Source organism: Eumetopias jubatus, unplaced genomic scaffold (genome assembly GCF_037043125.1).
Source record: "Eumetopias jubatus isolate StellerSeaLion01/CBP00866 unplaced genomic scaffold, mEumJub1_p1.0 scaffold_6, whole genome shotgun sequence".
Taxonomy (NCBI): domain Eukaryota; kingdom Metazoa; phylum Chordata; class Mammalia; order Carnivora; family Otariidae; genus Eumetopias; species Eumetopias jubatus.
The window spans coordinates 123,277,702-123,303,679 of NW_028274812.1; the positions used below are offsets into that span (position 1 = coordinate 123,277,702).

At 50.6% G+C, this 25,978-nt stretch overlaps 2 protein-coding genes across 2 annotated transcripts in view; one reads left to right on the forward strand and one right to left on the reverse strand.

Annotated features, from left to right (window-relative positions):
* The first annotated feature begins 353 nt into the window (after positions 1-353).
* FOXC1 (forkhead box C1) lies at positions 354-2,661 on the forward strand. The gene has a single exon (XM_028091115.2). It carries the CDS (start codon positions 354-356, stop codon positions 2,016-2,018), a length of 1,665 nt encoding a protein of 554 aa, XP_027946916.1. The 3' UTR covers positions 2,019-2,661.
* Positions 2,662-14,172: 11,511 nt separating this feature from the next.
* GMDS (GDP-mannose 4,6-dehydratase) overlaps positions 14,173-25,978 on the reverse strand; it is a 637,538-nt gene continuing 625,732 nt past the window's right edge. Inside the window, exons 10-11 of the mRNA XM_088024103.1 lie at positions 14,900-14,968; positions 14,173-14,615 (exon numbers count right to left, since the gene is read on the reverse strand). Of these exons, the coding sequence (XP_087880229.1) occupies positions 14,553-14,615; positions 14,900-14,968 (132 nt within the window). The 3' untranslated portion in view covers positions 14,173-14,552. The remainder of the gene's footprint in view (positions 14,616-14,899; positions 14,969-25,978) is intronic.

Sequence of the window (25,978 nt, forward strand, 5' to 3'; positions counted from 1 at the left end):
CGCCTTCTTGTTTTTTAGTTTTGGCTCTGTTCTGCCGTTCTCGCCTGGAAGTTGCTCCGCGGGTTCCTTCAAGGCCGTCTGCCGCGTCCTCGTCCGGTCCTCTCCCCTAGCACCGACCCCGAAGTGGCCCGAGGCGCCCCAAAAGCCCGAGCGAGCGCAGGGAGAGGCCGCGCGCGGCCGGCGGCTTCGGGAGGCGGCGGCGGCGGCCGAGCTGTACTCAGCGCGGCGGCCCGGCACCAGCTCTGTGGGGCCCGGACTCGGACTGGGCAGCCGGCGCGGCGTGGCCGGCCTAGGGAGGGTGGGGGGCGGTGGGAGGCGCGGGGCGGCGGCGGCGGCGGCGGCGAGCGGGGGCCATGCAGGCGCGCTACTCCGTGTCCAGCCCCAACTCCCTGGGAGTGGTGCCCTACCTCGGCGGAGAGCAGAGCTACTACCGCGCGGCGGCGGCGGCGGCCGGGGGCGGCTACACCGCCATGCCGGCCCCCATGAGCGTGTACTCGCACCCGGCGCACGCCGAGCAGTACCCGGGCGGCATGGCCCGCGCCTACGGGCCCTACACGCCGCAGCCGCAGCCCAAGGACATGGTGAAGCCTCCCTACAGCTACATCGCGCTCATCACCATGGCCATCCAGAACGCCCCGGACAAGAAGATCACCCTCAACGGCATCTACCAGTTCATCATGGACCGCTTCCCTTTCTATCGGGACAATAAACAAGGCTGGCAGAACAGTATCCGCCACAACCTCTCGCTGAACGAGTGCTTCGTCAAGGTGCCCCGCGACGACAAGAAACCGGGCAAGGGCAGCTACTGGACGCTGGACCCGGACTCGTACAACATGTTCGAGAACGGCAGCTTCCTGCGGCGGCGGCGGCGCTTCAAAAAGAAGGACGCGGTGAAGGACAAGGAGGAGAAGGACCGGCTGCACCTCAAGGAGCCGCCGCCGCCGCCGCCCGGCCGCCAGCCCCCGCCTGCGCCGCCGGAGCAGGCCGACGGCGCCGCGCCCGGACCGCAGCCGCCGCCAGTGCGCATCCAGGACATCAAAACCGAGAACGGTACGTGCCCCTCGCCGCCCCAGCCCCTGTCCCCGGCCGCCGCCCTGGGCAGCGGCAGCGCCGCCGCGGTGCCCAAAATCGAAAGCCCTGACAGCAGTAGCAGCAGCCTGTCGAGTGGGAGCAGCCCCCCGGGCAGCCTGCCTTCCGCGCGGCCGCTGAGCCTGGACGGCGCGGAGCCCGCGCAGCCGCCGCCGCCGACCGCCCAGCCCGCGCCGCCGCCGCCGCACCACAGCCAGGGCTTCAGCGTGGACAACATCATGACGTCGCTTCGGGGGTCGCCGCAGGGCGCGGCCGCGGAGCTCAGCTCAGGCCTCCTGGCCTCGGCGGCCGGGTCCTCGCGCTCGGGCATCGCACCCCCGCTGGCGCTCGGCGCCTACTCGCCTGGCCAGAGCTCTCTCTACAGCTCCCCCTGCAGCCAGAGCTCCAGCGCCGGCAGCTCGGGCGGGGGCAGCGGCGGAGGGGGCGGCGGCGGCGGCGGCGGCGCGGCGGGCGCCGGGACCTACCACTGCAACCTGCAGGCCATGAGTCTGTACGCGGCCGGAGAGCGCAGCGGCCACTTGCAGGGCGCGCCGGGGGGCGCGGGGGGCTCGGCGGTGGACGACCCCCTGCCCGACTACTCTCTGCCCCCAGTCACCAGCAGCAGCTCCTCGTCCCTGAGTCATGGCGGCGGTGGCCAGGAGACCGGCCACCACCCTGCGGCCCACCAAGGCCGCCTCACCTCGTGGTACCTGAACCAGGCGGGCGGAGACCTGGGCCACTTGGCGAGCGCGGCGGCGGCGGCGGCAGCCGCGGGCTACCCGGGCCAGCAGCAGAACTTCCACTCTGTGCGGGAGATGTTCGAGTCGCAGAGGATCGGCTTGAACAACTCTCCGGTGAACGGGAACAGTAGCTGTCAGATGGCCTTCCCTTCCAGCCAGTCTCTGTACCGCACGTCCGGGGCTTTCGTCTACGACTGTAGCAAGTTTTGACACCCCCGCCCCCCCCCAAAGTCGAACTGAATCGAACCCTAAAGCAGGAACAGAAAAGAACCATCAATGCAAAATCGAAACCAAAAAGAAAGAAAAAGAAATCCAATTAAAAAAAACAGAAAACCTCGAAAAACGTTCACCAAACCAGCGAACAGAATCCCTCCAAAAATTCAACTCACCAGCACAAAGAAAACTATTTTCTTAAAAGATTCAGAGCCACCTTCACTTTGCCTTATCTAAATAAACAAAACGGTAAACTATTTTGTACAGAGACAGCAAAATCATGGTTTATTAAAGGACAGTGTTACTCCAGATAACACGTAAGTTTCTTCTTGCTTTTCAGAGATCACGCTTTCCTCCTTTCTCTCCCATTCCCCTGCCCTTCTCTTTCCTCCACCTCTCACCTGTAAGATATTTTATCCTATGTTGAAAGGAGGGGGAAAGTCCCCGTATATGAAAATCGCTTTCTTTTTATTCATGGACTTGTTTTAAAATGTAAATTGCAATATAGTAATTTATTTTTAATTTGTAGTTGGATGTCGTGGACCAAACGCCAGAAAGTGTTTCCAAAACCTGACGTTAAATTGCCTGAAACTTTAAATTGTGCTTTTTTTCATTATAAAAAGGGAAACTGTATTAATCTTATTCTACCATCTTTTTTTTCTTTTTGTTGAACATATTCATTGTTTTGTTTATTAATAAATTACCATTCAGTTTGAATGAGATCTATATGTCTGGATACTTTAATACAACCTTAATTATTATAAAAAAAAGATTTCAGATTAAAACACGAGAAATGACCTATTCTCCTCCTAAATAGCTGAAAAATGGAGAAACCCTCCGACTATTCCTTGTCAAATTTCACATAAAAGTCTCTTTTTGTTTAGATTTTTTTTTTCCCTGCAGCATCTTCTGCAAAATGTACTATATAGTCAGCTTGCTTTATGGCTAGTCAAAAGATACTTTCCTAAACAGATCTGAGTTGGCATATACACAAATATATTTTTTTTCAGTAAGGACAGAACATGATCTGGAAATTCTAAGCCCATGAATCAGCAGCAGTGTTACCACAGTGATACCTGTGTGTAGAGATATGTGAATGTGCCTCCAGATATACACAAATGAATATTTGGCTTGTGTGTTACATTAAAAATCGTGATGTCTGTTATACATACATCCCTGTGAGCCAAATGCTGGATAGATATTTTGCCTATTAATTTCACTACTTTGTAAGAAGAAAAATAAACCAGTTTTTAAATGTATGTATATAACTCATCCACATTTACAATCCTTCATGTATTACATAGAAGGGTTGACTTAAAAAATATATATATATATATACTGTGGGTTGGAAAGGGATATTTAATCTCTGGGAAACTATTTTAGAAGATATGTTTGTAGAACAATTATTTTTTAAAAAAGATTTAAAGCAATAAGGAAGGAGAGAAGAGCAGAACATTTTAGTCTAGGGTGGTTTCTTTTCAATCCATTTTTTCTTGTTAATTTACAGTTAAACCTAGGGGGCAACCCAGATTGGCCCTCCCCCTTTGTAAATAACCCAGGAAATGTAATAAATTCATTATCTTAGGGTGATCTGCCCTGTCAATCAGACTTTGGAGAGATGGCGATTTGATTACAGACATTCAGGGCCTTTCAGTTTGTTTTCGAGATAATACAGTTTCCTGCTATCTGCCGCTCCTATCTAGAGGCAACACTTAGCAGTAATTGCTATTGCTTGTTGTCAAAATTTGATCATTGTTAAAGGATTGCTGCAAATAAATACACTCTAATTTCAGTCAAAAACTGCTTTACGTGGCCTCTGATTTGCTGGGTCTCCTCCCTGAGTCGTAACCTAATAGCTAGGGAAGATCGCAGGGGCCCAGGGCGCGGGTGTCTCTCCGGGTCAGGCCGGCTGGGACTCGCCTGACTGCCGCGTTTAAAACCTCTTGGCTGTTCTCAGCCCGTGGCCCTGGAGCTGCCTCGGGTTATCCCCCTTGGGGTGGGCGGTGAAGGGAATCCATTGCCAGACCTCGTAGTTTGTGCGTTGTTGGTCCACTTTTGGGAGCCGACCCTGGAGCCAGGACTTGCGGACAAAGGGTCCGGTGGCTGGAGCTGGGTTGTCTAGGCCCGGATGGGAAGCGGCAGCAGGTGACCAACGGAATGGCCCGGTCCGCTGGGACGGGTGACCTATCCCAAGGCCGGGCAGCTCCAGCAGCCAGAGACCGTATCTTTCTCGACTTGCCTGATGCAACGTTTTGGGATGGGGACTTGGCGAGGCTAGACCTGTGGCCCACTCGGGGCTTTCCTGCTGGGGCGTTTCTCTGCGGCCTGGGTCCTGTGGGTCGCTCCTGGCCGGACGCCGGCCTCCGGGACGCCGCTCCCGGACGGGAACGCTCTGCAGCTAATTAGCTGTAATTACCCGCCGCGGCCTGGCCCCGGCTTCTGTTTGTGTTTAGAGCTCCTTCCTCTAGCCCCCCCCACCCCCAACGCTTGCCCTCCCCACCCCTCCACCCCCGCCCCGCCGCCTCCCCTCCCCGGGTTCTCGCTTTCCTCGCCGCTGCCTGCCCCCCTCCGAAATCAGTTGTTTGGGGAGAAAAGAGTCCGAGGAGACCTCTTGTTAGGTGTGATGGATTAACCTCAGGTTGGGTCGTGGGTGCCGGAAAGACCAGGCTGAGCAGAAAATGGCAAAGAGCAGGGCTGTGTGTGGAGGGACGAGGGTCGCGGAGCCAGGAGGAGCGCTTTGGGGCCCTCGCCGCCTGGGCCGGCGGAGCCGCGGGAAAAGTAGCTTGTCCCGCTCCTATCCCGCACCTCCGCCTCGCGCCACCTGGCCCACGGTGCTCCCTTTTTATACACCTCGCGGGCCGCCTTTGTTTTGAAGACACAAGCGTGTTTAGGTGCTCAGCCGGGGTGGAAAGGTCACAGGCACTCCATTGCTTTCGGGTGACAACGCGAGCCGCGCCAGCCCGCAGCCTCGGCAGCCGCACGATTTGCAGGACAACCCCCAGCCCGCCCCGCCTGGGCCTGGTAGCGCCGGACCTGCCTGGGCCAGCGCGTGGGCCCCAGGCGGCCTCCCTGGCTGGGCTGCGTCCTCGCGCGGCGTGTGGGGTCGGTTTCCAGAGGCCACAAATCACTTGGAGGTGGTCGGCGCGGGGAGTCGCTCGGCCTAAGGGACGCGAGAGATATGCAAAGCGGGCAGGGGGTTTGGCGTGGTCGGGGTCCACGTGCTTGTACCCCTCTACCCCTCCCTGGGCCTGGGCTTTGCGGCTGGAGTACGTCGCGGCGGCTGCCAGCCCCGGGCCTACCCCAGCCTGGCTCTCGAGAGCTCGACTGCGCCGCTCCGAGAGGTGGGCTGCGGGACGGTGAGGCAGGCAATGTGGGCCGGAGGCGCGGCCCGGGGCTACCTCTGCCCTCGCACCCCGAGGGAGCGCACGCGGCCTGCTCTAGAGCGAGCGGCCTTGCAGGGGTGAGCGCGGCGGGGGAAAGAACCCGCTCGCTCCCGGCTGGGGACCCTTCCCGCCCACGCCAGAATTCGGCGTGGGCATTGGACACCCCCCGCTTTTCCTTCCTTGGGGCCCGAGTTCCTGAGGCTAGAGAAGGCGCCCTGCATAAGTGCTGTGCTGGGGCTTCTGCGGCCCGCAAAGAGCTCCTCTCCTAAACTCCTGGGAGTGTTTACACACTTGCCCGGGACAAACTTCTTAGCAATCATTCTTGCCCTCTTCTATTGCAACGTTTGAAAATTTAGGCATGGAAGACATGAGTCTAGGAAGGTGTTTGTGTTATTCATATATACTGATTTCTACATGAGTTGCCTAAGTAATAGTTCAGAAGCTATGTTTGAGTGGAAGGTCAGAAGTTCTGCTCATTATTCCGATTTTTAAAACCATATAGGTAACGTTTTCTACTCTCAATACATGTGCTTTTGGACTCATCCAATTTAAGAAAAAAACATCTACTGCTGACCTTATTGAATCTGGGAGAACCACTTATTCCTTAGTGGTTTGCACGTCTGATATGCACTTTTTCAGCAATAAGGCTATTTTTTCTGTAAAATATTCTAGGAGAAACTTCTTGCTATTTTAACTAACAGACAGTACATTTTGAAATTAGCCTTGGACACAAGGCAGGATCTAGTGGTCGGGACTTGGCTAATTTTGAAGTGAGCTTCTGTAGAAAGCTTTGGGATAGTAAGTATTTTGTCCTTTCTGTAGCACTGGGTGCATTTATTTGCTTAGCAATTTATACAGTGAGCAAGTAAATGCCAGCATGTTACATGCCATATAAAAACTTGCATTTTGGCATATTGCACGTGTGGTCGGAACGCCTGCTGTTTTCCAGGGCTATATAGTTAGCAGAGCTTTTTTCACCAGCCTGCATGCAAACAAGCATGCATTTTACAATTTATCATTCTGCACAGTTTGTGTCATTAATAATCGATGTTTGCAGAGGAATAAGGCTCAATTGTGCTGGTGGTCTGTAAGCTCTTGGCTATTTCCTGCGGGGGTCAGAAATAAGGGTCAGGAAACAAGAGTGCCTTATAGCCCTATCAGGCTCCCCTGAACTTTGATAGGTAAAGAAGAGACATAGTGGACCTTTTCTCTCCCACCCTGTTCTCTAGGAAGGGGGTCTCAGTTTTAGGATGGAGGGCCGTTAGTTTTGTTCTTCATGGTCCAAATTCCATAGAGGCCCTGAACCCTCCACAGGTCCAGGCTGCTTGGCCAGGCTGCCCAGGAGGGAGAGGAGGCATCCATTATGGAGCCAGGTCCCGGACACCCACATCCGTGTTCTCCCCAGCTGTTTGTGGTACTGGAAACAACGGTGGTGGGAGCAACCCTTTCTTTCTACCCGCACTCCACATCTTACAGCTCCTGGAGAGAGGCCCCCTTTGCTTCTGAGCCCAGTTCTCACTACTGGATCCCGCCTACTCTCTCAGGGCTTTCTCTTTAGACTCCTCTCAGCTTATTTCAGAGTGGGTTCATGAAGCCATTAGCCCTTCCCATCGGGTCATAAACAAATGTCGCGTTAAGGGCAAGATCGATAGTGGCCATGTAATAAAGCTGGCCAGGCAGGTTAGATTCTGTGCGGACATTCTTTAGCTAAGCAGGGAGCTTTGGAGGGAGTCAGGGAGAAAAGGAACCACGAGACAATGTCATAGTCCTCACCCCCCCCCAAGTTGTGGGGTGTGGGGGAGCAGAGAATGGAGAAGCCTTAAGCTCAGGAGAGCTCCCAAAAAGCAAGACCTAGTTTATTCAGACAGTGGTCACAACGCATGGGGGGAAACAAACAAACAAACAAACAAACTGCTGAGATTTGCTATGGGGCCCTAAATGTCATCTTCAGACACCTACTTTCCTGAAGGCTCCTATTTCAATTTATAAGGAGGTTAAGAGGTTCCTTGAAATGAGCTTTTATTAATGGCATTTTCACTCACACTTAAACAGAAAGTCTTCCTTTACTATTTGGGTTCTACATTCATAGCTGGACTTTTGTGACCTGATACCTCCTTTACTCTGTCTCTCCCTTTTTGAGTGTGATTCCAACGTAGTCACAACGTTCTATGTGTCTTCGTACCTCTGTCCCTCTATCCCTCTCTTCGTCACTTTCTTTCCCCCCCACCCTTCCTCCCAGGCCCTTTTAAAAGTCCTGGGGGCCCCAAAGTTTCTCCCAGATGTCTCCCAGCTTGAGCTACCTACCCAGTGGCAAGTATGCTCAGGCTCTGAGCCCTCTGGGTGATGGGCCACATGGGGTCCTGACCTGGAGGGTACACTCAGGCCTCAGACAGAGCTGAGGCCACATGTGAGCAGGACTGGCAGGTTCCAGGTCTGAGTCCAGTTGGAAAAGGAGCAATACTTAATTAAATGAATTCCAGCTCCAAAATCCATCCAGAAGAATGAAAGCCCCTTCTCCACGACATTCTCAACATGATTAGGAGTGGAAAATTGAGCAAAATGTACCATGTCCGCCTTATTGGAAACCAAAATACGGCACAGAGAGCATAAGGCCTGACTTAAGACCTTTGTTGTGCTCCTTTGCCATCTTACCATAGCTCCAAAGAAACCCTCTGTTTTATATTATTTTTTTATTGTTTACTTGATTTTTTCCCTCACTGATTTTAAATTTGTGGCATATTGAGCATATTATAGGAGATGCAGTAGGATCTGGAATTTCCTTGCATATAGGCCTGAGTCTGTCTTCAAGACAGGAGAGAGGGGTGGAGCGCCCATAGGGAGGCAGCCTGAGAAGAGAGACTGGTCTGAGTGGTCCTCAGAGAGGGCCTGACATTGCTTCCTGCTCAGAGTCTACCCACCTGGAGTCTGAAGGGTGACTCCGAAAACCTGAGGGGCTCTTCCATAGGCCTCTTTGCTCTTCCAGATGGCACCTGCCTCTGTTCTCCCAATGAACATCTTCTCTTTTCACTGGTCTGCCCTTGGGTTCCTCCAGGCCCACTGGTCAGCACTGCTGGTCACTTGTACTAAACTGCCCATCTTCATCCCTTAGCTGTCCCTGTTCCCAAGAAGGAGACTGGGTGGGCTGCTCATTTATCCCCTAAGTCAACACAGCTCAGTGCTACTTGGGTGGGCATGGAAGTGCAATTTGTGAGCCCATGGAGTGAGCAGCGGGCTGGCAGCCAGGGCCAGGTGGTGGGGCCTCTCCATTGACCTGGGTGGTGGGACCCCAGGCAGGGCCTAGGGACAGGGCTTGGAGGGGTCTCAGAACTCGAGGTTGGGGAATGAAGAGGTCAGAGGTAGGACTCTGAGGGTGATTTAGATTGAGAGATGAGAGACAGAGATATAGACAGATGGAAGGAGAGGGGAGAGGGAGAGAATAAGAAAGGGAAGACAGGCACCCTCCCTCCCCCATTACCTACCCTAGGGAAAGAGCAGGAAAACCAACACATTTAGCGCCATTAACTCTTAAGGACTCCGCGTTTCCTTCGGTATAAAATCAGGTCATTGGTCCCGGAGGTGTACCGGGGTCTTGTTAATGGTACAGATGTGCAAACAGGACAGAGTTGAGGAGCAAGTGTTTAGGTGGCAATGGGATTCTTAAAAACCTGCCATTGGAGGAAAAACGAAAACTGTCCTCTGAACTGAGCAAACTCTGCATCCCGGAAGGTGCTCAGGGCAGCTCCTTGTCCTCGGAGCCCGGTGCGCCAGGACCGTGTTGAGGGGTGCCATCGTCCCCCAAGTCGGGCTGGTTCCGAAGCGCCAGGGCTCGCGTTCCGGTCGGGCCGGCCACCGGGGCCTCTCTGCAGCACGGGCACCCCCGACAACAGAAGGGGGGCTTCCTTGCCGTTCCAAAGAGGATGTCTACTGTCACCCACGGAGGACTCACACGGACAGTGGACGACGGGCTTCGCAGCTGGCCGCTCGGGGAGTGCGGTGGGCTAACCTGGGGTGGAAGGGTGCCACCCGAGCCTCTGCCGGAAGTGTCCCGGGGAGAGCCCGAAGGGGGGCTGGGAGGGGAGGGAGGCCCCGTCGTTGTTCCCAGAGCCAGGGGCTGCCTAGGTGCTAGAAATTCCCTGAGGGAACTGGAGGGGCTGATGTCCTAGGTCACCTGTCCCGGGTCCTTAAGGGGGCTTCCTGCGCGTCCACTTCCACTCTGATTCCACGGAATATCCAGGAGGTGCAGGGCAGTTGTTTACAGTGCATTTGCCGACCGAGAAACAATGTGCCATTGCTCTGCGTTTGCGGGCCGCCTCCCGGGCCGGCCCATCCACCGGCTCAGTCCCCAGGAGAGGGTCCGTGGAGCCAGGGGCCCCAGGGTGCCGCCGGGATTAGGCCTCCCCTCTCCTTCCCTCCCTCCCTCCCGGGCGCTGCGGGGGGTGGTGTGTGTGTGTGTGTGTGTGTGTGTGTGTGTGTGTGTGTGTGTGTGTGTGGTGGTGGGGGGGAAAGTGGCACAACAGGAAAGCCTCGCCAGAAGGCCCTTCCCAGGCGGCTTCCTCGCCATAAAAAGCCAGACTCCAGCCGAGGTCCTGACCCCTTCCAAATATACATTCCCTTGCCCGCGGCCCGCCACTCCGGCCCAGGCCTCGGGCTGCGCGGCTTCCTCACAGGCTGGCCCACGCCCAGCTCCTCGCCTCAGAGTGGCGGGGTCAGCGGAGCCCCAATTTCGGTTGCCTCTCCCGGTTCACCAACCCGCGTGCTCTCGCCCTTTGGGTCTTAGGCTTCCGAGCGCCCGTCTCCGCGTGCACGCTGGCGCATTAGCGAAGCCAGGGCTGCGACGGGGAGGGTTTTCTTCTAAGGACAGCTCTCCCTCACCTCAGCTCCCACGGGTGCTCACGTGTTGGGGAGCGCGAGGTCGCGGGCCCCCGGACACGTGCGCGGAACCGAGCCCGCCGGGGTCTGGGCGGAGGGAGGCGGCCGGCGCATGCGCACGCGCGCGGCGCCATTTGGTCCCGAGGTCCGCCACCCCAGCAACCCGCCCGGCTCTGTCCTGGCCGAAGCTTGGAGGTCCGGAGTTAGAGCGTTGCCCGAGGTTGCAGAGCTAGTGAGCGGGGTACGCGGGCCAGCCTAGGCCTCAGCATCTGCCGTCGGGGTCCTTCAGTACCTTGCATACAGAGTGCGCACATAGACGGGCACATCGGCCCCGAATTCATAGATCAAAGGGGGCAGCTGAGACGGGGCGTCCGCTGTGTGTGATCCCTGACCCTGGAGGAAGGGCGGGAGCTGGGGAGTAGGCGGCGGGGCCGGGGTCAGGCCGCGGTCGTCGGCCTCCCAGCAGAGAGAGACACTCTAGCCGAGGAAACGGGTGAGGGTGGGGTGGGGCCGTGCCGTCGTATTTGTAACGGAGGCCTCAGAAAAGTCTCTGGGGACAGAGCGCACTCCGGGCGGGCCAGGCGGGGGCGAGGGTGAGCCCCAGGCGGCCGGCGGGAAGCATCGTGGGTCGGGCCTGGGGGAGGCAGTGGCAGCCTCACAGGCCGGGGAAAGCGACGTGACTAGAGACCCAGTGACGAGTAATAACACTGATGGCACAGCCCCCGAAAATGTGCTCGACACTCCCGGGGTGTTCGCGGGGCAGAGAGCGAGGCTGGGAGGTCGCTGGAAGCCCTGGCCTGGGGCCTGCTTGGGGCAGGGCAGTAGCGCCCCCTGTGTCTCCCCGAAGAAATCAGCTACCGGGTGAGCTCCAAAGGGACGCAGTGGATGGTGGGAAACCCCCCCGACTGCGAAGGGTGGGCCAACACCCACAGCAGCTTTGTGTCCCAGTTGTGAAGCTTCGTGGCACCACCAGTTATTAAAGCCCACGATTTTTGGAGAGGTGTAGGTGGCATGTTGGGACTTGTTGATCTGTTTGTAAGGCGCGTGCGCGCACACACGATCTTTTTGTAAAAGCCGGGTGGGAGTTCTCCACACCCCTTTCCCGCATACCATACACACAGATCGATCGCGCAAGGCTGCAGCACAGGTTGTGAAAAATAGATGACATGTGAGCTTGGATTTATGGGGATCCATGTTAAAACTGAGAGTACCCGGTTGGAATTCCCAAATACAAACAAGACGCTTTCTTGGGGTTTAGAAAGTTATTTGTAAACCGTCCGTTTAAGGTTAATTTGAAATGAAAATTTAAAGTGTTGCTTCCCGCTGGGAGCTTTAAGAACGCCAAGGAAAGTTTCATTTGTCAGCAGTCGACCAACCGGCGAGCAGGAGTTCTATGGAATCTTGGTGGTTGGTGTTGGTAAGGGGATTAAAGACCAAGAGGAGCCTGGTGCATTTTTGCGCTGGTTTACTGGCGCACAGTGGTAGACCTGAAATCGAGCTTTCTGAGGAGCCATCTTGCGGGGAACTTTATCTTCCCAAGCGTTTCAGCACTTCCCTTAGAGGTCCCACAGCCGGCACTGAAGGCCTTCACCCCTAAACAGCTGGAGGGGTGTGTCAGGTTAATATGCGGGGGCCCAGCTGCCTCCTAATTCCTTAAAGACCAAGGGCAGCCGACACAGCCCCCGGGAGAGCCTGGCAGGCTGGTCCGATGGAAAGGGAGGTCCTGGCTGGCCCAGGTATCCATGCACCTTGCTGTTCATCTGGGGCACAAATGTGGTGTTTGCGTTCGTATTATGTTTGTACTGAAAGTTTGACTTTCTTAGTTTTTACTAAAAAAAAAATCAAGGTGGAAGATACTTTATCACAAACTGAAAAGCCAAAGCTGGCAGAGCAGGAGAAAGGGGAGGAAAATAAGTTCAGTGAAATTGAATTGAGATTTAAGATGGAAGACACTTTTTAATGATTGTCTTGAAGGATGTCCAAGTGAAATTCAGAGCACAGAAAGAACAGAGGTACTCAAGCAAATCTGTTCTCTTGTTCACCTTTTAAACAGCAGGAGACCAGGAAGCCAAATGAGCAAATTCCCTCCCCCGCCCCAGTTGAGGATTCAGGAATAGAGAGAAGATTGCGACCAAAAATACTCTTGTGTTCTTCAAAAACTGATGCTCCAGGCCATTTTGAGAAGAATAATTTAACATTATAACTCTACCGCAGTCCCATTAAGCCCCTGCCTAGAATCTCTCATGATCCTTATTAAGGAGTTTATTATGGTTTTGGGCTAACAAGCCTCAAAATACTGAATTATATAGGGTCACTGCAAGCCGGAAGGAATGGCCTCTATGCCTGGGTGTGGGAGGAGGTGAAGGTTCAGGGGGTCAGAGGAGGAGAAGAGGGGGGTGCCTGTCCCTCAGGGTCAAGGCTAAGGGGAGTGTGTGCTAATGTGTTTATTTGTGAGATTTGTGAGTATGTGTGTGGCCGTGTGTTGGTGATAGCAGGTTTGTGTTGTGTTTTCAAGTGTTTGTGAGTGAATGCGTGTTTGTGAGACTGTTGTAGGTATCTGTATTTGTGTGCATGTGCGGGTTTGGATGTGTGGCAACATGTGTGACTGCGTACTAGTGTGTGTGTGCCCACCAGCCGTCTCAGTCCTGGAGCCCAGCCTTCCAGAGCCATCTGTTTCCAATTAGCAGCATCCCGATTGGGAGAAGGCCTGTCCTGGGGCAGCTTCTGAGAACCGGGTGGGCCGCTCAAGCCGCCCCAGTTCTGCTCCATCGAAGCCGAGGCTGCCCCTGGCCAGCATACTCTCGTAGCAACTCAGGCAGCCACACAAAGAGCCCTCTCTCCTGCCGCCAGCCGTTGGAGCCTGGGTCCTCCCCCAGATCATAAACCTGCGGGTGAAGACATTCAGAAATAGTTCACCCGCATTCACGCGAGCATGTGTAAAGGCTGGAATTCCATTCGCTATAAAGTTTTATTTTATTTTCCTTGGAGGGGGAGTGAGGGGGGAAAAGAAGAGTCCTGACCTAATTTATTCTAGGGCAAAATACTGTATTTCATGCAGAAGTATACACCTGTACCCAAATCTTTGCTTGCTGCTTGTGGGTTCCATACATTTGTGTGTCCACCTGCCTTAGCCTGCCTTAATACACTTAGTACAGCCATGAGTCCACGGCTCAGGAGTACATACCTGCAGTGAAAGCCAGGCCACCTAAATGATGCACTCAGTGAAAATGGATCCAGTGATCTGAGGCCCAGATTCAATCTCTTTATTATAATTTTTAATTAACACCGATGTAACTTCAAGTGTACAATGTCTGACATATATTAAGCACTTCATATAAATTGGTTCAGTGATTAAATCAAAATTAGACTTAAAAAAGTGATCTAGTACCGAGAAGTGGTTGGAAGTAAGTATTATGTGAAAGATTCTAGACCACAAGGAAAGGCATGGGCTCAGAGACCTCTGGGTAACTCAGGGGCTTTGGCATGGAATGTTCCAACAATATTTACTTACCTTCAAGTTTCTTCTTCTGGCCCCCCTCTATTTCTCAAGACTTCTTTTGAGATGGTGGGAGCCCCGTGGGTTCTAATTATAGTCAGCAGAGACCGGAGGGGGTGTGAATGCCTCCTTTCTTCAGGAACTGGGTTTCCAGATCGGCTGGATAGAGTGGCTTATTGTCACCGGAAGGGGGAAAGAAATGTCCCAGGCAGAGACTTAGGAGAAGGCTCGGCAAAAGCCAGGCTCAGGCCCAGCAGGGGTCTACCTGCAGGGGCTCCCTCAAAAGGGAGGAAGGCCTAAAGGAAGCTATTTCACTCCAAGGCAAGAATTTGGGTGTTTTTGTTTGGGGGCCCTTAGAGCTGCTTTTATACCTCAGGAAAAACACCGACATCGACTCTGTTAATGCTAGTTCATAGAAAGGCCATTTTTAATAAGAAAAGAGAAAAACAATTTGAAAGCCCCACAATTTCAGTTGTCTAATGACACAATTTCAAGTACAGTGAACATGTGATTAAAACATCTTGTTGATTTCACAAAACCGTTCAGAAAAGGCCTCGACAAAAGGAAATTGGGCCGAACCCCGGAGTGCTGCGTCCCGGCTGCTACAAACCTCAGCGGCCCCAGATCCTAACGGCGGGGACAAGGCGCAGTGGCAGCGAGGGTCCGCAGGGAACCCGCCGGATTCTCGCGCCCCTCCAGGGATCACACCTGCGACCCCGCACTAGCTGATTCCAAGCGGGGACCACAGGCCGGCAGGGGCGGCGCGGCCCTCCGCGGCAGCGCTCAAGCGTTGGGGTTGTTTCTCATGAGCTCCACGTCGGCGTCCACCATCTCCCTCACCAGCTCCTGGGACCCGAGACACAGGGAGTGGGCGGTGAGGGAGGAGTTTCTGCCACTCTCGCCGGGTGACACCCCCACCCCCTGTGGCGCGCCCGGAGAGGCCTCCGCCACCCTCTCTCCACCCCACCCGCCCCCACCCGCCCCCTCCTCGCCCTCCAGGCCTGGGGCACCTCGGGCGCCAAGCCGGGCCCAAGCGCTGCTGCTCCGGGCGCCTCGCTGCCTCGCCGGGCCGACCACCCCTCCCGCAGCGCGCGGGCCAGCGGATTCCACCCGTAGAGAAAGGCACTTACATCAAAAGCGACCCGGGGTTTCCAGCTCAGCTTCTGTTTCGCTTTGGTGCAATCTCCTTGCAGAAAGTCCTGCGGGGGGGTGGGGAGGGAAAGATAAAGCAGACGTGGGTCGGGGGCGGCGGGGGCCCGAGTCGCAGGGAACCCCCCGCCCCACCCCCTCCGCTGCTGTCGGCGGGCGAACTCTCGAGGCACAAGGCTCCCGTTTCCCTCCTTTTGGAACCCGCCAGGCACGCTCAGTCGCGGCTCCCTGAGCAGTAAATCTTGCGAAGGTCGCGTTTAAGAATGCGCCACACAGACCAGTGAGGACGGTGACAGCGGTGCCGTCTTCAGCTCACCCACTCACCTCCTCCTGTCCACCCCTCCCCTGCACCGCGTCCCACTGACGCTTAATGACTTTTTTTTTTTTTTTTTTTTAAATACTAAGTTGTCAGGGACGCTACTGTGAGAACTGTTTCGAGTTACCGCACTTCTCCGGCAAGGAGAGGAGTAAATGAGCAGACGCCCCCTGGCCGCCCCTGCGCTCCGCGCCGCCGCCGCGTCGCTCTCCCGCCGCGGGGCGGACGGCCGAGTGCCGGACGCTGGCGCGCTCCGACTCTCCCCGGAGGCTCCGCGATGCGGGGGTGCCGGGCCCGCAGCGTGCAGGCGAGCGGGGCTGGCGGACCCGGTCCTCCGCGGCGGGGAGCTGGGTGCCCCCTAACAGGGCCCTGGCTAACTCGGGGCCCGCAGAGCAGTTCTTTCCGGGCGGTGGCCTCGAGCTTTCCCGACCCACGGTAAAGACGGACGGCTCACACTGCCATCCAGCACACCCACATGCGCGTAAAACGAAACTGAACTTTCACGAAGCGATCCTCGCCCTTACTGTCCAGGGCCACGACATACCGTATTTTCTATTCTGTTCTGTTCCATCCCATTCCTTAGAAAATAATGATCTTGACCCGCTTACTTCACCTCACGATCCACTAATCCGTTGCAACCAGCAGTTTGAAAATACAGCTCCAAAGAGCAAGCACCCTGCAGCTTCTTCAGCTCGGTAGCATTCCTTGTCTGCCCAGTGTTCCCTAACCGCTCTGATGGAAGATCAAGTTAATTTTTAAACGAACCTCCAGCTCCTGTACAGGAAGCTCAAGCTGTCATTTGCTTGATCCTTGAGTTTCTCATCCCATCTGACAGGGCCTTTGTCAAAATATAAATATATATATCCCATTTGACAGGGCCTTTGTCAAAAATAAATATAAATCATATATATATATGACGCCAATGATTCAGGTAGAGTCTGCTCTGCTGCATGGAACTGCTTCAGAAGAGTTTCCATCCATTTTAAGAGACTTCCTTAAGAAGGAAACTGTCTAAAAGAAAAACTACAGGAGAATATTAACCCTGCACCTCAACCCTCACTAACCCATTTCTTATTACAGATCTCGGAAGCCTGATTTAGAAGAAAATTGAGATGAGAATTTCAAGATGATTTGAAGAAAGAAAGGGAGAAAGGAGGGAGAGAGGGAGGAAAAAAAGAAAGAAGAAAGGAAGGAAGAAAAAGGAAAGACACATACTTTGAAACAGACCATTTGGGGGGGTGAGATAAACATTTAGCTTTTCCCTGTACAAATGTATTCATCAAATAGTACCTAAGATGAGTCCTTAAAACGGAAGAAGGTGAAGGCAGTACGACAGACAGCTGAACTTTAAACACGATAAATACCCCATTGAGAAGCTATTCGAGTTACACACGATATTGAAGAACAACCTAAAACCAGTTACATCAAGTGAAAGGAACAGATAATGAAGCTACAGCTGAAAGCCTGCCCCAGTGATTTTCTTCAGATTCCCTGAAAGGTGGCAGGCGTAGGGGATTCATGCTGGGAAAGGCCATCAGGCGCTGGACAGGACCGGGTGCTCACCATCACTTTCATATCAAAGGGTGTCTGGGTGCTACTTCTGAATGAATGTCCAGTAGTCCTGCCTTATCCTCAGTGTGACTTCCCGAGGTTTCAGTTACAGGCGTTCCGCTGAGTCCAGAGCAGGCAACTGGTCAGAAGGTCAGCAGTAGCCTAACCCTAGGCCTACCTCGCGCACCTCACTTCCTCTCGTCACTAGGCATTTTATCATCTCACATCTTCACAAAGGAAAAGGGTGAGTACCGTACAGTAAGATATTTTGAGAGAGCGACACCACATAACTTTTATTATGGTATGTTGTTATAATTGTTCTATTTTATTATTAGTTATTGTTGTTAATCTCTTATGTGTCCAATTTATAAATCAAACCTTATCACAAGTATGTACATATAGGAAGAAACATAGTATATATAGGGTTGGGTGCTATGGTAGTTTCAGGCATCCACTGGAGGTGGGGCTTGGAATGGACCCGCCTCGAATTGAGGGGGGCTCCTGTACTGTATGCTTCGCGTCATTCTCTAACAGGGTGCATTCAACAGCCCTCATTCTCCATCATCCATCATTACTTTTGAGGCTTGACTAAATCAAACTCCCAAAGGCTTTGCATTTCACAATACACCGAAGTACTGATTTCCTCTCCAGGGTGTTAATAATAGTAAAACAAGTTATTTCTGTTGGTCTGAACAGTCCATATACAGATTCTTCTGGAAAAGTAGGATACAAAAATTAATAACTAGCAATTCAACATTGCATGGAGCTGGAAATAGAAGTGGAAAAACAAAATTAATTTACTTCTCTTTCCTTTCCCTAAATAAACTTGTATATACTTCCACAATACTTCTCTATTTTACTGTAAGAGTCACACAGAGATATTCATTCTTTTTCCCCAGAGAGCTGTGAAATGTGGCGTCATGAAGCAACACAGCCCTCCCTCAATTCTATAGCAGTTGCATAGCTCGAAGAAACGTGGTTATTGTTTAATCACACACTTGCTGTAAATCAACCAGCATTGCATAGGATGCAATTCATGGCTCTGAACTTATAGTTAGCAAAACCCTAAAACCCAGTTTGGCTTCAAGTGATCTCAGTAGGCTTGGGAAAGGGAGCTTTGTATTGTAATTATGTTTCCTGTATTTTTCTACAAGTAGCTCATAATATAAAAACAACTAGGGAACTACAATTAAGGAAGAAGAAAAATGGTTTTCAAAAGCTTAGAAACAGACATTGCTACCATACACTGTAAAAGTATTTCATTGAAACCAGAGACGCACCCAGTTAAACTTCCCAATTTAGTTTTGAGCCCAACTCCTACATTCCAGTCTAGCAGCTTACTTTAACCTTCTGCCAAGGCTCTGTCTCCCTGAAATTTAATTAGACCAAGAGACCTTGTGAAGGAAAAGGATGAGGTTCCATCAAAACAAAGCAGCTGCTCTCTACGTCAGCTGCTAGTGAGCTAACCTCTAGACTAGTCCATGTGCCTGTGCCCCAAGCAACTCTGAGGGAAAAATTGGGGACATCCCAGCTTGGTTTACACTTCACTTCTCCTGAAGGACTTTCTTACTTCTTTCTGTTGTGTCCTTTCAAGGAAAGAGACAATAAATGGTTTAGGCTGCAGGGTTTGGGGAGCACAGGGCGGACAGACTTCGAGGGTGGTGGGGGGAACGTGTGGCACGGGAGTACACAGGACCCTGGAATGACAGCAAGGACATGGGAACACTTCTTTAAATAAAGCTTCTGCCAGCATGAAGAGAAATGGGACTATGGAAGCTGGATTCTTACAAGGACATCAGGAATTAACTGCTCTGCTCACAGGACCTTGTAGAGCAATGGAAGGGGGCAGATAAGGTCACACTATAGTTTCCTTTTACATTTCACAAATCCTCTCCACTAGGGCGTGATCAGCTCCTAAGGATGAGAGAGAAGAATGATTCATCTATTTTGTTCTTTTCTTCCTTTTTGACAGTTCAGTTCCTTCTTTATTTATAGGCTTAAAGTCATAGTATGACAACAGGGGCAAGAACTGATTAAAGAGACGATTTTATGTACAGTTTCCAAAATGGACTTTGTGCACTGGGTGGTCTGGAGCTTTCCTTTAAAAAAAGAGACAATAAAGCTCTGGGAAAAATTTAAAGCATTTCTATGTGAATATGACATTTCCTGAACTCTGGCTTCTGGTGTCTTCACTGTTTCCATAGCTATTCCTTAGGTGAGCTATACAGTTTCAACATGTGATTTATTATTGTCAAATTCAATTAGGTTTAGCTGAGCATTTTACAGCAGCAAAACAGCATGAGCAAAGAGAAAACGTGCATGTCCGGATGCCTAGAGCCCCCTTAATTTTTCTCGGACTCCGTGACTACCGTTGACTGGTCAGACCTTTCAGAGTTGTCCTCTGACGGCGGCTCTGTCCAGGCATAAACCCTACAGGCCCAATGCCAATGGCCAGGGTTGCAAACAGCAGCACGGTAGGAGGGCATGTTTCGCTGCAGCAATTTTTCAGGCTTTCCTGGCTTATGTTCTCGTTATAGTGAACTGATAAAGGGCCAGACCAAATCCTGGAAAAGTCATTAAGCCAGTTCCTGAGCCCACAGTAGTTAACATAAAATCCAGAAAAGTAGAGACCATGCTGTGCCATTATCTGTTACTCTAACTATAGTTCCCTTTCCTCAAATCTCCCGGGTGCCTTTTTTTTTTTTTATCTCGATCAAGATAACAACACATCTTTAAATTACACTGCTTAGTCTTTCCTCCCCTCCCTGCACCCCAATCTTTTTTTAATTTTGGTCATTATTTAACACATTAAATGCCTTTAACACCCACCCACCTTCCCTAAAATCACCATGGGGAATGCTATTAAATATATTGATAGCATAGGATAACTTTTCAAAGGTCATAGAATCATGTTCTTTCTCTCCCCTTTTTCACTGTGGTTGTGTTGGGAAAATTTTAATATTTATTTCAAATTACGTGTTGGATACTGTGTTTCTCAACAGGTCAGCTGTGAGGTTTGCAAAGGACATCTGTTTAGGTGGCGAAACATTTTGAAAGTGTGAGCTCTTTTGGCAGGATGTTGTTAAATTTCTAATGTGCATATTGAAATAAACTGATTCTTGAGTGCTATAAATAAGGAGAAGATGTATGGACAGGGGATGTTAATAAGGAAAACTAAGACGGGTGAAAGCCCTGGTTAAACATCTTCAAGAATTTAAAATATGGAACTGTGAGTAACACTGGGTATTCATTTCTTTCCTTCTACTTTTCAAAAAAAAAAAAAAGTAAAATTGAGGAATAGCTCAGGTTCCAAGGGAATAAAAGAATGAAACAAATTTGGTTCTTGATCTAACTTTATGCTAATGTGGAGTGAGCAGGAAAACTTTACTCTTGGGGAAAAGCTTCTTTTTAGAGAGAAAGAAATGCTAAAAACAAAACAAAACAAAAAACCAAACCAAAACAAACCAAACTTCAGTAAAATGGAAAAGCTTTAAAGTTGCACAGAATATCCCAGTCAAGACTCAAGACGACGAGCAGTTGGGAATTGGTAAGAATGGGAAAAAACAGAAACCGAAGAGTTCCTCCAGAAAGTTTGCAATAGAGGATGTCTCTCCCAGGCAGTTTAAACTCTTACGTGCTCACAAATACATCATTTGGTTGAAACCTTCCCGGAGAGGGAGTGAATCTCAGAGCAGTAAGAAAGGCAACAAGCATTTCCCCCTCTCTTCCCTTTTACTGCTGTGTATCAGCACAAATTGAAGTTGAAGCCAGGCCTCTCCTTTAACGACAGGGGTGATAAGAGACAAGAAGAAAACAGCAGGCTGTCTCGTCTGCGCAGGAAGCTGGACTCAGTGGGACTGTCCATCAGCAGGGGCTGACAGAATGCCGTCAGACCCCAAACAATGCTCGGGCTCAACCTCGGGGAAATTGAGTCAGTCAGCACCGGCTCCGACAAGCGTCCTGACAGTGGAGATAAAGTGGCAAAGGGAGCAAAACAGTGTGAGCAGGCCCTGCATTGTGTCCCTGTCCTCAGTTACCCGGGCGGAGGCTGCTGGGAGGCACTTGGCACAGGGTGACACGTACGTACCCTGGACTGGAAGCCCTCACATCATCACCGCTGTCACCTCCACTGGTGGCCTGGCATGTGAGCCCTGCCTGTTAGTTATGGCTCAGGATGTGCTAGAGCGACCTCCTGGATGGGGCCTGAGGACGTCTCCAGGATCCTGCGACCCCTCACTGATCCCATTTTTCTGGGTTGGGGTCCCCTTATTTTCAATCAATAGCATTTGGCATTCGGAATCAGGAACTATTAGGAGCGACCAAACAAAGGGAAAGAAATACATCTGTCCACGTGTATGCCCCAGACACTACCGAAAAAGCCTACCTGGCATGGCAGAGTGAATGAGAACACTGTCTTCCTTAGGCGTCCTCTTGTATGTCAGTAAAGAAAGTATTCACTGTATTAAGGGAGAACCCAATTGATGGCATTTAGAGTGCAGCAGGTATGTATAGATGCATCTTTTCTACATGTACTCCAAAAATACGGTTAGCATAAAAAGAGAAATGTCGTGAGGCAGAAAGGGTTCTATAAGACACACTGACAACACAATCGTGTGGGGGAAATACAGGACTTACACACACCGATTTCCTTTTAAATACTTTTAAAAAATGCTGTGGAGAAAGTCCCTTCAGGCAGACATGCTTGAGATGTGTAGAGAAGAGGACAGAGGTCCATTCTTCATGGAATGGACACACGGATCCCTACAATTCACGCCACGCTGAGGCCCAGCTTCTCCTGTTGCCTCTGATGGGGTCCCAAGCACCGTCCAGCCGTCTGCACCCTCCGGCCCTGGGGGCCTGTGTGGCCTGTCCTGTTCAGTCAGGCTCTGAGTGAGCTGAGCAAAGGAAAGCATTTCTTAGAAGCTGTGCCTTGTAGTTTTGCGGGAGCTGTCTACTCATAGGTCGGTGTTTAATAGGTTGCTTTAAATAAAACAAGCAATATGATTTTGGGAATGTAGTCTTGCATCACACGCATTGGTGAGGTACTCTGGCTTTTTGTACCGGTTCTACATCTATAATTGTAATCTCAGAGTTCATTTTTGTTGTTGTTGTTAGCTTTATTTCTTGATCCCTGGTGCTTACAGGAGTATCAGGCTAGGGAAAGCTAGATTAAGAACTGTAACTGGAGCCCTCTTGGTTCCGATTTCTTCACTGATTTTCACTCTAAGCAGCTGATATGGGGGGCTGACTCACAGTTGTGATGCAGAGCCAGTTAATGAAAGGGAGATAAGATTGTTAGTGACCTCAGCATTCCAGGCTTCAAAGCCAGCACCATCTTCCCTGGAAATTACTGGTTACTGTTAATAACTGGATCTAGGGTGTAAAGATTTACCCATGCTGGTAGGAGGTGACACAAACCCTGAGGAAAGGAGATAAAGCACCTTTAAGTGGACCGATTAAAGATTGTTGTGGCCTAATTGGCAAGTGGCACTCTGGAGCACGAGAAGCAGGCTGCCTTGCTTTGGCCACTTAGTACTTTTTACCCTCAAAGCACTTTACACACATCAGCTAATTAAATCTCCAGACAATCACATTCAAAATGCAACTCAAGAGATCTTGTATCTGTTTCAGGTGGCTATTTCCTAGGGATGAAAGCACCGTACAAAGTATCTGTGGGGGTTAAACCCCAACTCTGTCCTGCAGCTTATCTTCAGCCTGCATGTGGAGAGGAGGCACCTTGTCACTCGGGGAAGGCCAACTAGGGCCACAGGAGACCCCGGATAGCACCAGGGGAAGGTGATTTTCCATCAGCTTGTTGTTATGTTATGTTTCCATCAGCTTCCAGTATGTTAGGAAATATGCCCCACCCCATAGAAAGGGCTCTGCCCTCCCTTGGAATATTAGTACTAAAGAATATGATAAGTAATACGAATGCCTCAATATAGATATTTTTTCCTTTGGGATTTTTCTCAATTTATATTGTACCACAGGTCACTCAAATTCAAGAAACTCACTTCAGTAATCCTTCCTTCCTTCTTTCAATTCATCCATCCATCCATTCATCGTTCTCTCAACCAAAATAAAAATTATATGACAGGGACATTCAAATGTACACCCCTAGATTCCTTCAAACATTCATTCCCTCAGTAACTTGTTAAGAAACTCTAGGACTAACCAGGCAGCTGACTACATCCAAGTTCTTGTTTTTTGGTTGTTTCTCTGGGGACTTTCATATTTGAGGAGAAATTAAGACAACTATGAGGACATTTGTTAATAATGTTTTTGAGAGGCATGGAGAAGAGTATTAAGACAAATATTTAGCTTTTCTATGATTTTTATCTATCCATTCATTTGGTTTCCTGTTATCATGGTTAATAGAGAGTTTACCATGCTGCTGGGTATCTATACTATATGTTACCTGGCAGTCTTTCTTTTGTATTTTTATAAGAGCAACAGAATCCTATACCTGAACACATCTATAGAGATATTTAAACAAATAACTTGATTAATGTCACAAAGCCATCTAGTGGTAGGGTTTTGGACTAAAAGCCAGGATTTCTGATTCTTAGTCCAGCACTCACAATGCTCAGTAGCACAAACTTTCCCTAAAAAGCACTATGAGCAATATACTTTATGCTGCATTAATTTGAGCGGCACAAAGGTCCCTGAAGAATAAATACTCTATCAACATATGGAAATATCAACATACTCCAATGCTCGATGAAAGAGATGAACAGAGAAGAGTAGATACAGTATGATTCAGTGTGTAGGAAATGCCGGTACCAGCAATGTAACTGACGGTGATAGATACTAGATCAGTGGTTATAGGGGACAGGGATCAACAGGGAAGGTGTGTGAAGAAACTCTTGGGTGATATTCTCTTTACTGATAGGAGCGTAGCACACATGAGTGCATGCATTTGTCAAAGTGGAACAAAATATATACTGAAGATCTGTGCATTTCACTGTATATAACTTATTATCTCACTAACAAAAGATTCTCAGGCACCCAACAACACACAGATATCTCTGGAGAGACCTGGCTTCATATCATAGCTCAACCACATAGCTGTGTGAACTTGGGGGCAAGTTTCTCAGTGTTTCTGAGCCTCAGGTTTTAAATTAGGTATAAAATGGGGAAAACATCACCTGTCTTGCAGGGTCGTGAGAGTTCAAGATGACACATGGAATGTAGCTAGTTCTATTTCTAATTTATTTTATACTGTTAAGGCTAACTATTGTTGCTTTTATCACTAAGGTATACGGAACACTATCCTTTTAATTTATTTTTTTAAAGATTTTTATTTATTTGACAGAGAAAGATACAGCGAGAAAGGGAACACAAGCAGGGGGAGTGGGAGAGGGAGAAGCAGGCTCCCCGCTGAGCAGGGAACCCATGGGGAGCCCTAAGTGGGGCTCAATCCCAGGACCCCAGGATCATGACCTGAGCCAAAGGCAGAGGTTTAACGACTGAGCCACCCAGGCGCCCTCATCCTTTTAATTTCTTTCTTAGTCACATCACAGATGAAAATGTAATCTTCTTTTAAAAGATTTAATTAATTAATTAATTTATTTATTTAGAGTGCATTGGGGGAGGGACAGAGGGAGATGGAGAGAGAGAATCCCAAGCAGACACTGTGCTGAGCGTGGAGCCCAATGCAGGGCTCGATCTCATGACCCTGAGATCATGACCTGAGCCAAAATCAAGAGTCTGACACTCAACTGATTGAGCCACCCAGGTGCCCCAAAAATGTAATCTTTTTAAGTGGGTTGTCTTCTAGTTTTTCTTTCATGCTTTTACGTTACTTTAACCTGGCATGTAACCTGACTTCTCCTATTTTTAGATCATTTTTTGAATATTTGTAACCAGAATATACAGGATTTGTAATCTACTTTTCCCCAATTATTGTAAACATTTCATATGCTCTTGGTTGTTTGCTGCCAAATGTTTATAGTGTTAGAGCTGGGGAAGTAGCTGTGGACAAGCTGTTGTCATGAGCTTATGTTCTAGTCGGGAGAGATGGTCTAGAGTACAGGAGATGTGAGTAAGACCATGTCTACTACTGAGAGTGCTAGACAAAGACCTAAGAGGAAGCCAGCTGGATAAAGAGTGGGGAGGCTGGGTGGGGAAGGCCTTCCCAAAGAGGTGACATATGATCCAAGATTTGAATGACAAGAAAAAGCCAGTCACAGAAGTTCTGAGGCAGGAGGGTCTCTCGGGGACACCACAGGTACACGGACCTTAGGGAACAACCCTCTGGTCTGAGGGGCAGAGAGAAGGTCACTGAGTATGGACAGAATGAATGAGGGGGATCAGAGCCCAATATGAAGTTGGAGGAGTAAAAAAGGCCAGACCATGCCTGGCCTGCTGGGTGATTCCTCCCATGAGGCCCAGGCCTTTCCCAGCAAAGTCATATTTTTGCAAGACTTTACTCTCTAGTCTTAGAGTATCTGCAGCCTGTCGGCCACAATTATATAGCTGGCTAACTCAACTAGTTCAGAAGTCTGATTTTCAGATGCCAGTGAAATTTTTCAAAGTGAGTACGGGACTTTTAGCTAAACGTTTAAAAGGGTGGCTGAGGGACTTTTGCCTGGCATGCTCCAACCCCTTTCCCTCCTAAAAAAGCTGCCACTCTGATGTGTTTGTGCCACCCAGCCTAGAAGCATCTGGCCACCCTTGAAGGGATTAGGTCCGGGCTACTGCAGTTAGGAGTCAGGACTCTGCCCCCTGGCCCTGTAGGACACAGGGCCCAAGGGACCTCCTGGGGCCAGGGGGCAGGAGCCTGGCCTGCTCTGCTGGCACCCAGGGGGGTGTGGTAGAAGGGCCGGACCTCTTCTGGCCGAAGGAGGGCATGTTCAAGCTCCCAAGGGCGGTGGAGATGGTGCCCCACCCTTCACTTCCTCCTGCGTGAGCAGAATCCTGGTCAGAGTGAAACTGTCACTACCAACTCCCCTTGTTGGAAGCTGCCTTCTTCTTCGTCACTAGTTCTCGAGAGAATGGGACACAGCGCTGAAATTTGCTGGAATTTTCAATTTTTTACCAAATTCTATGTATATAAAGGTTCACTCATCTACAGAGAAAGAACCTGGCTTCGCTTTAAAATGCATAGTCCTTTAGCAGCCTGCTACCTGCAATACGGAGTTTGGGTTGTGTTCTGAGCCACCAGAGGCTCCGGGCGCCGGGGGCACCTGCC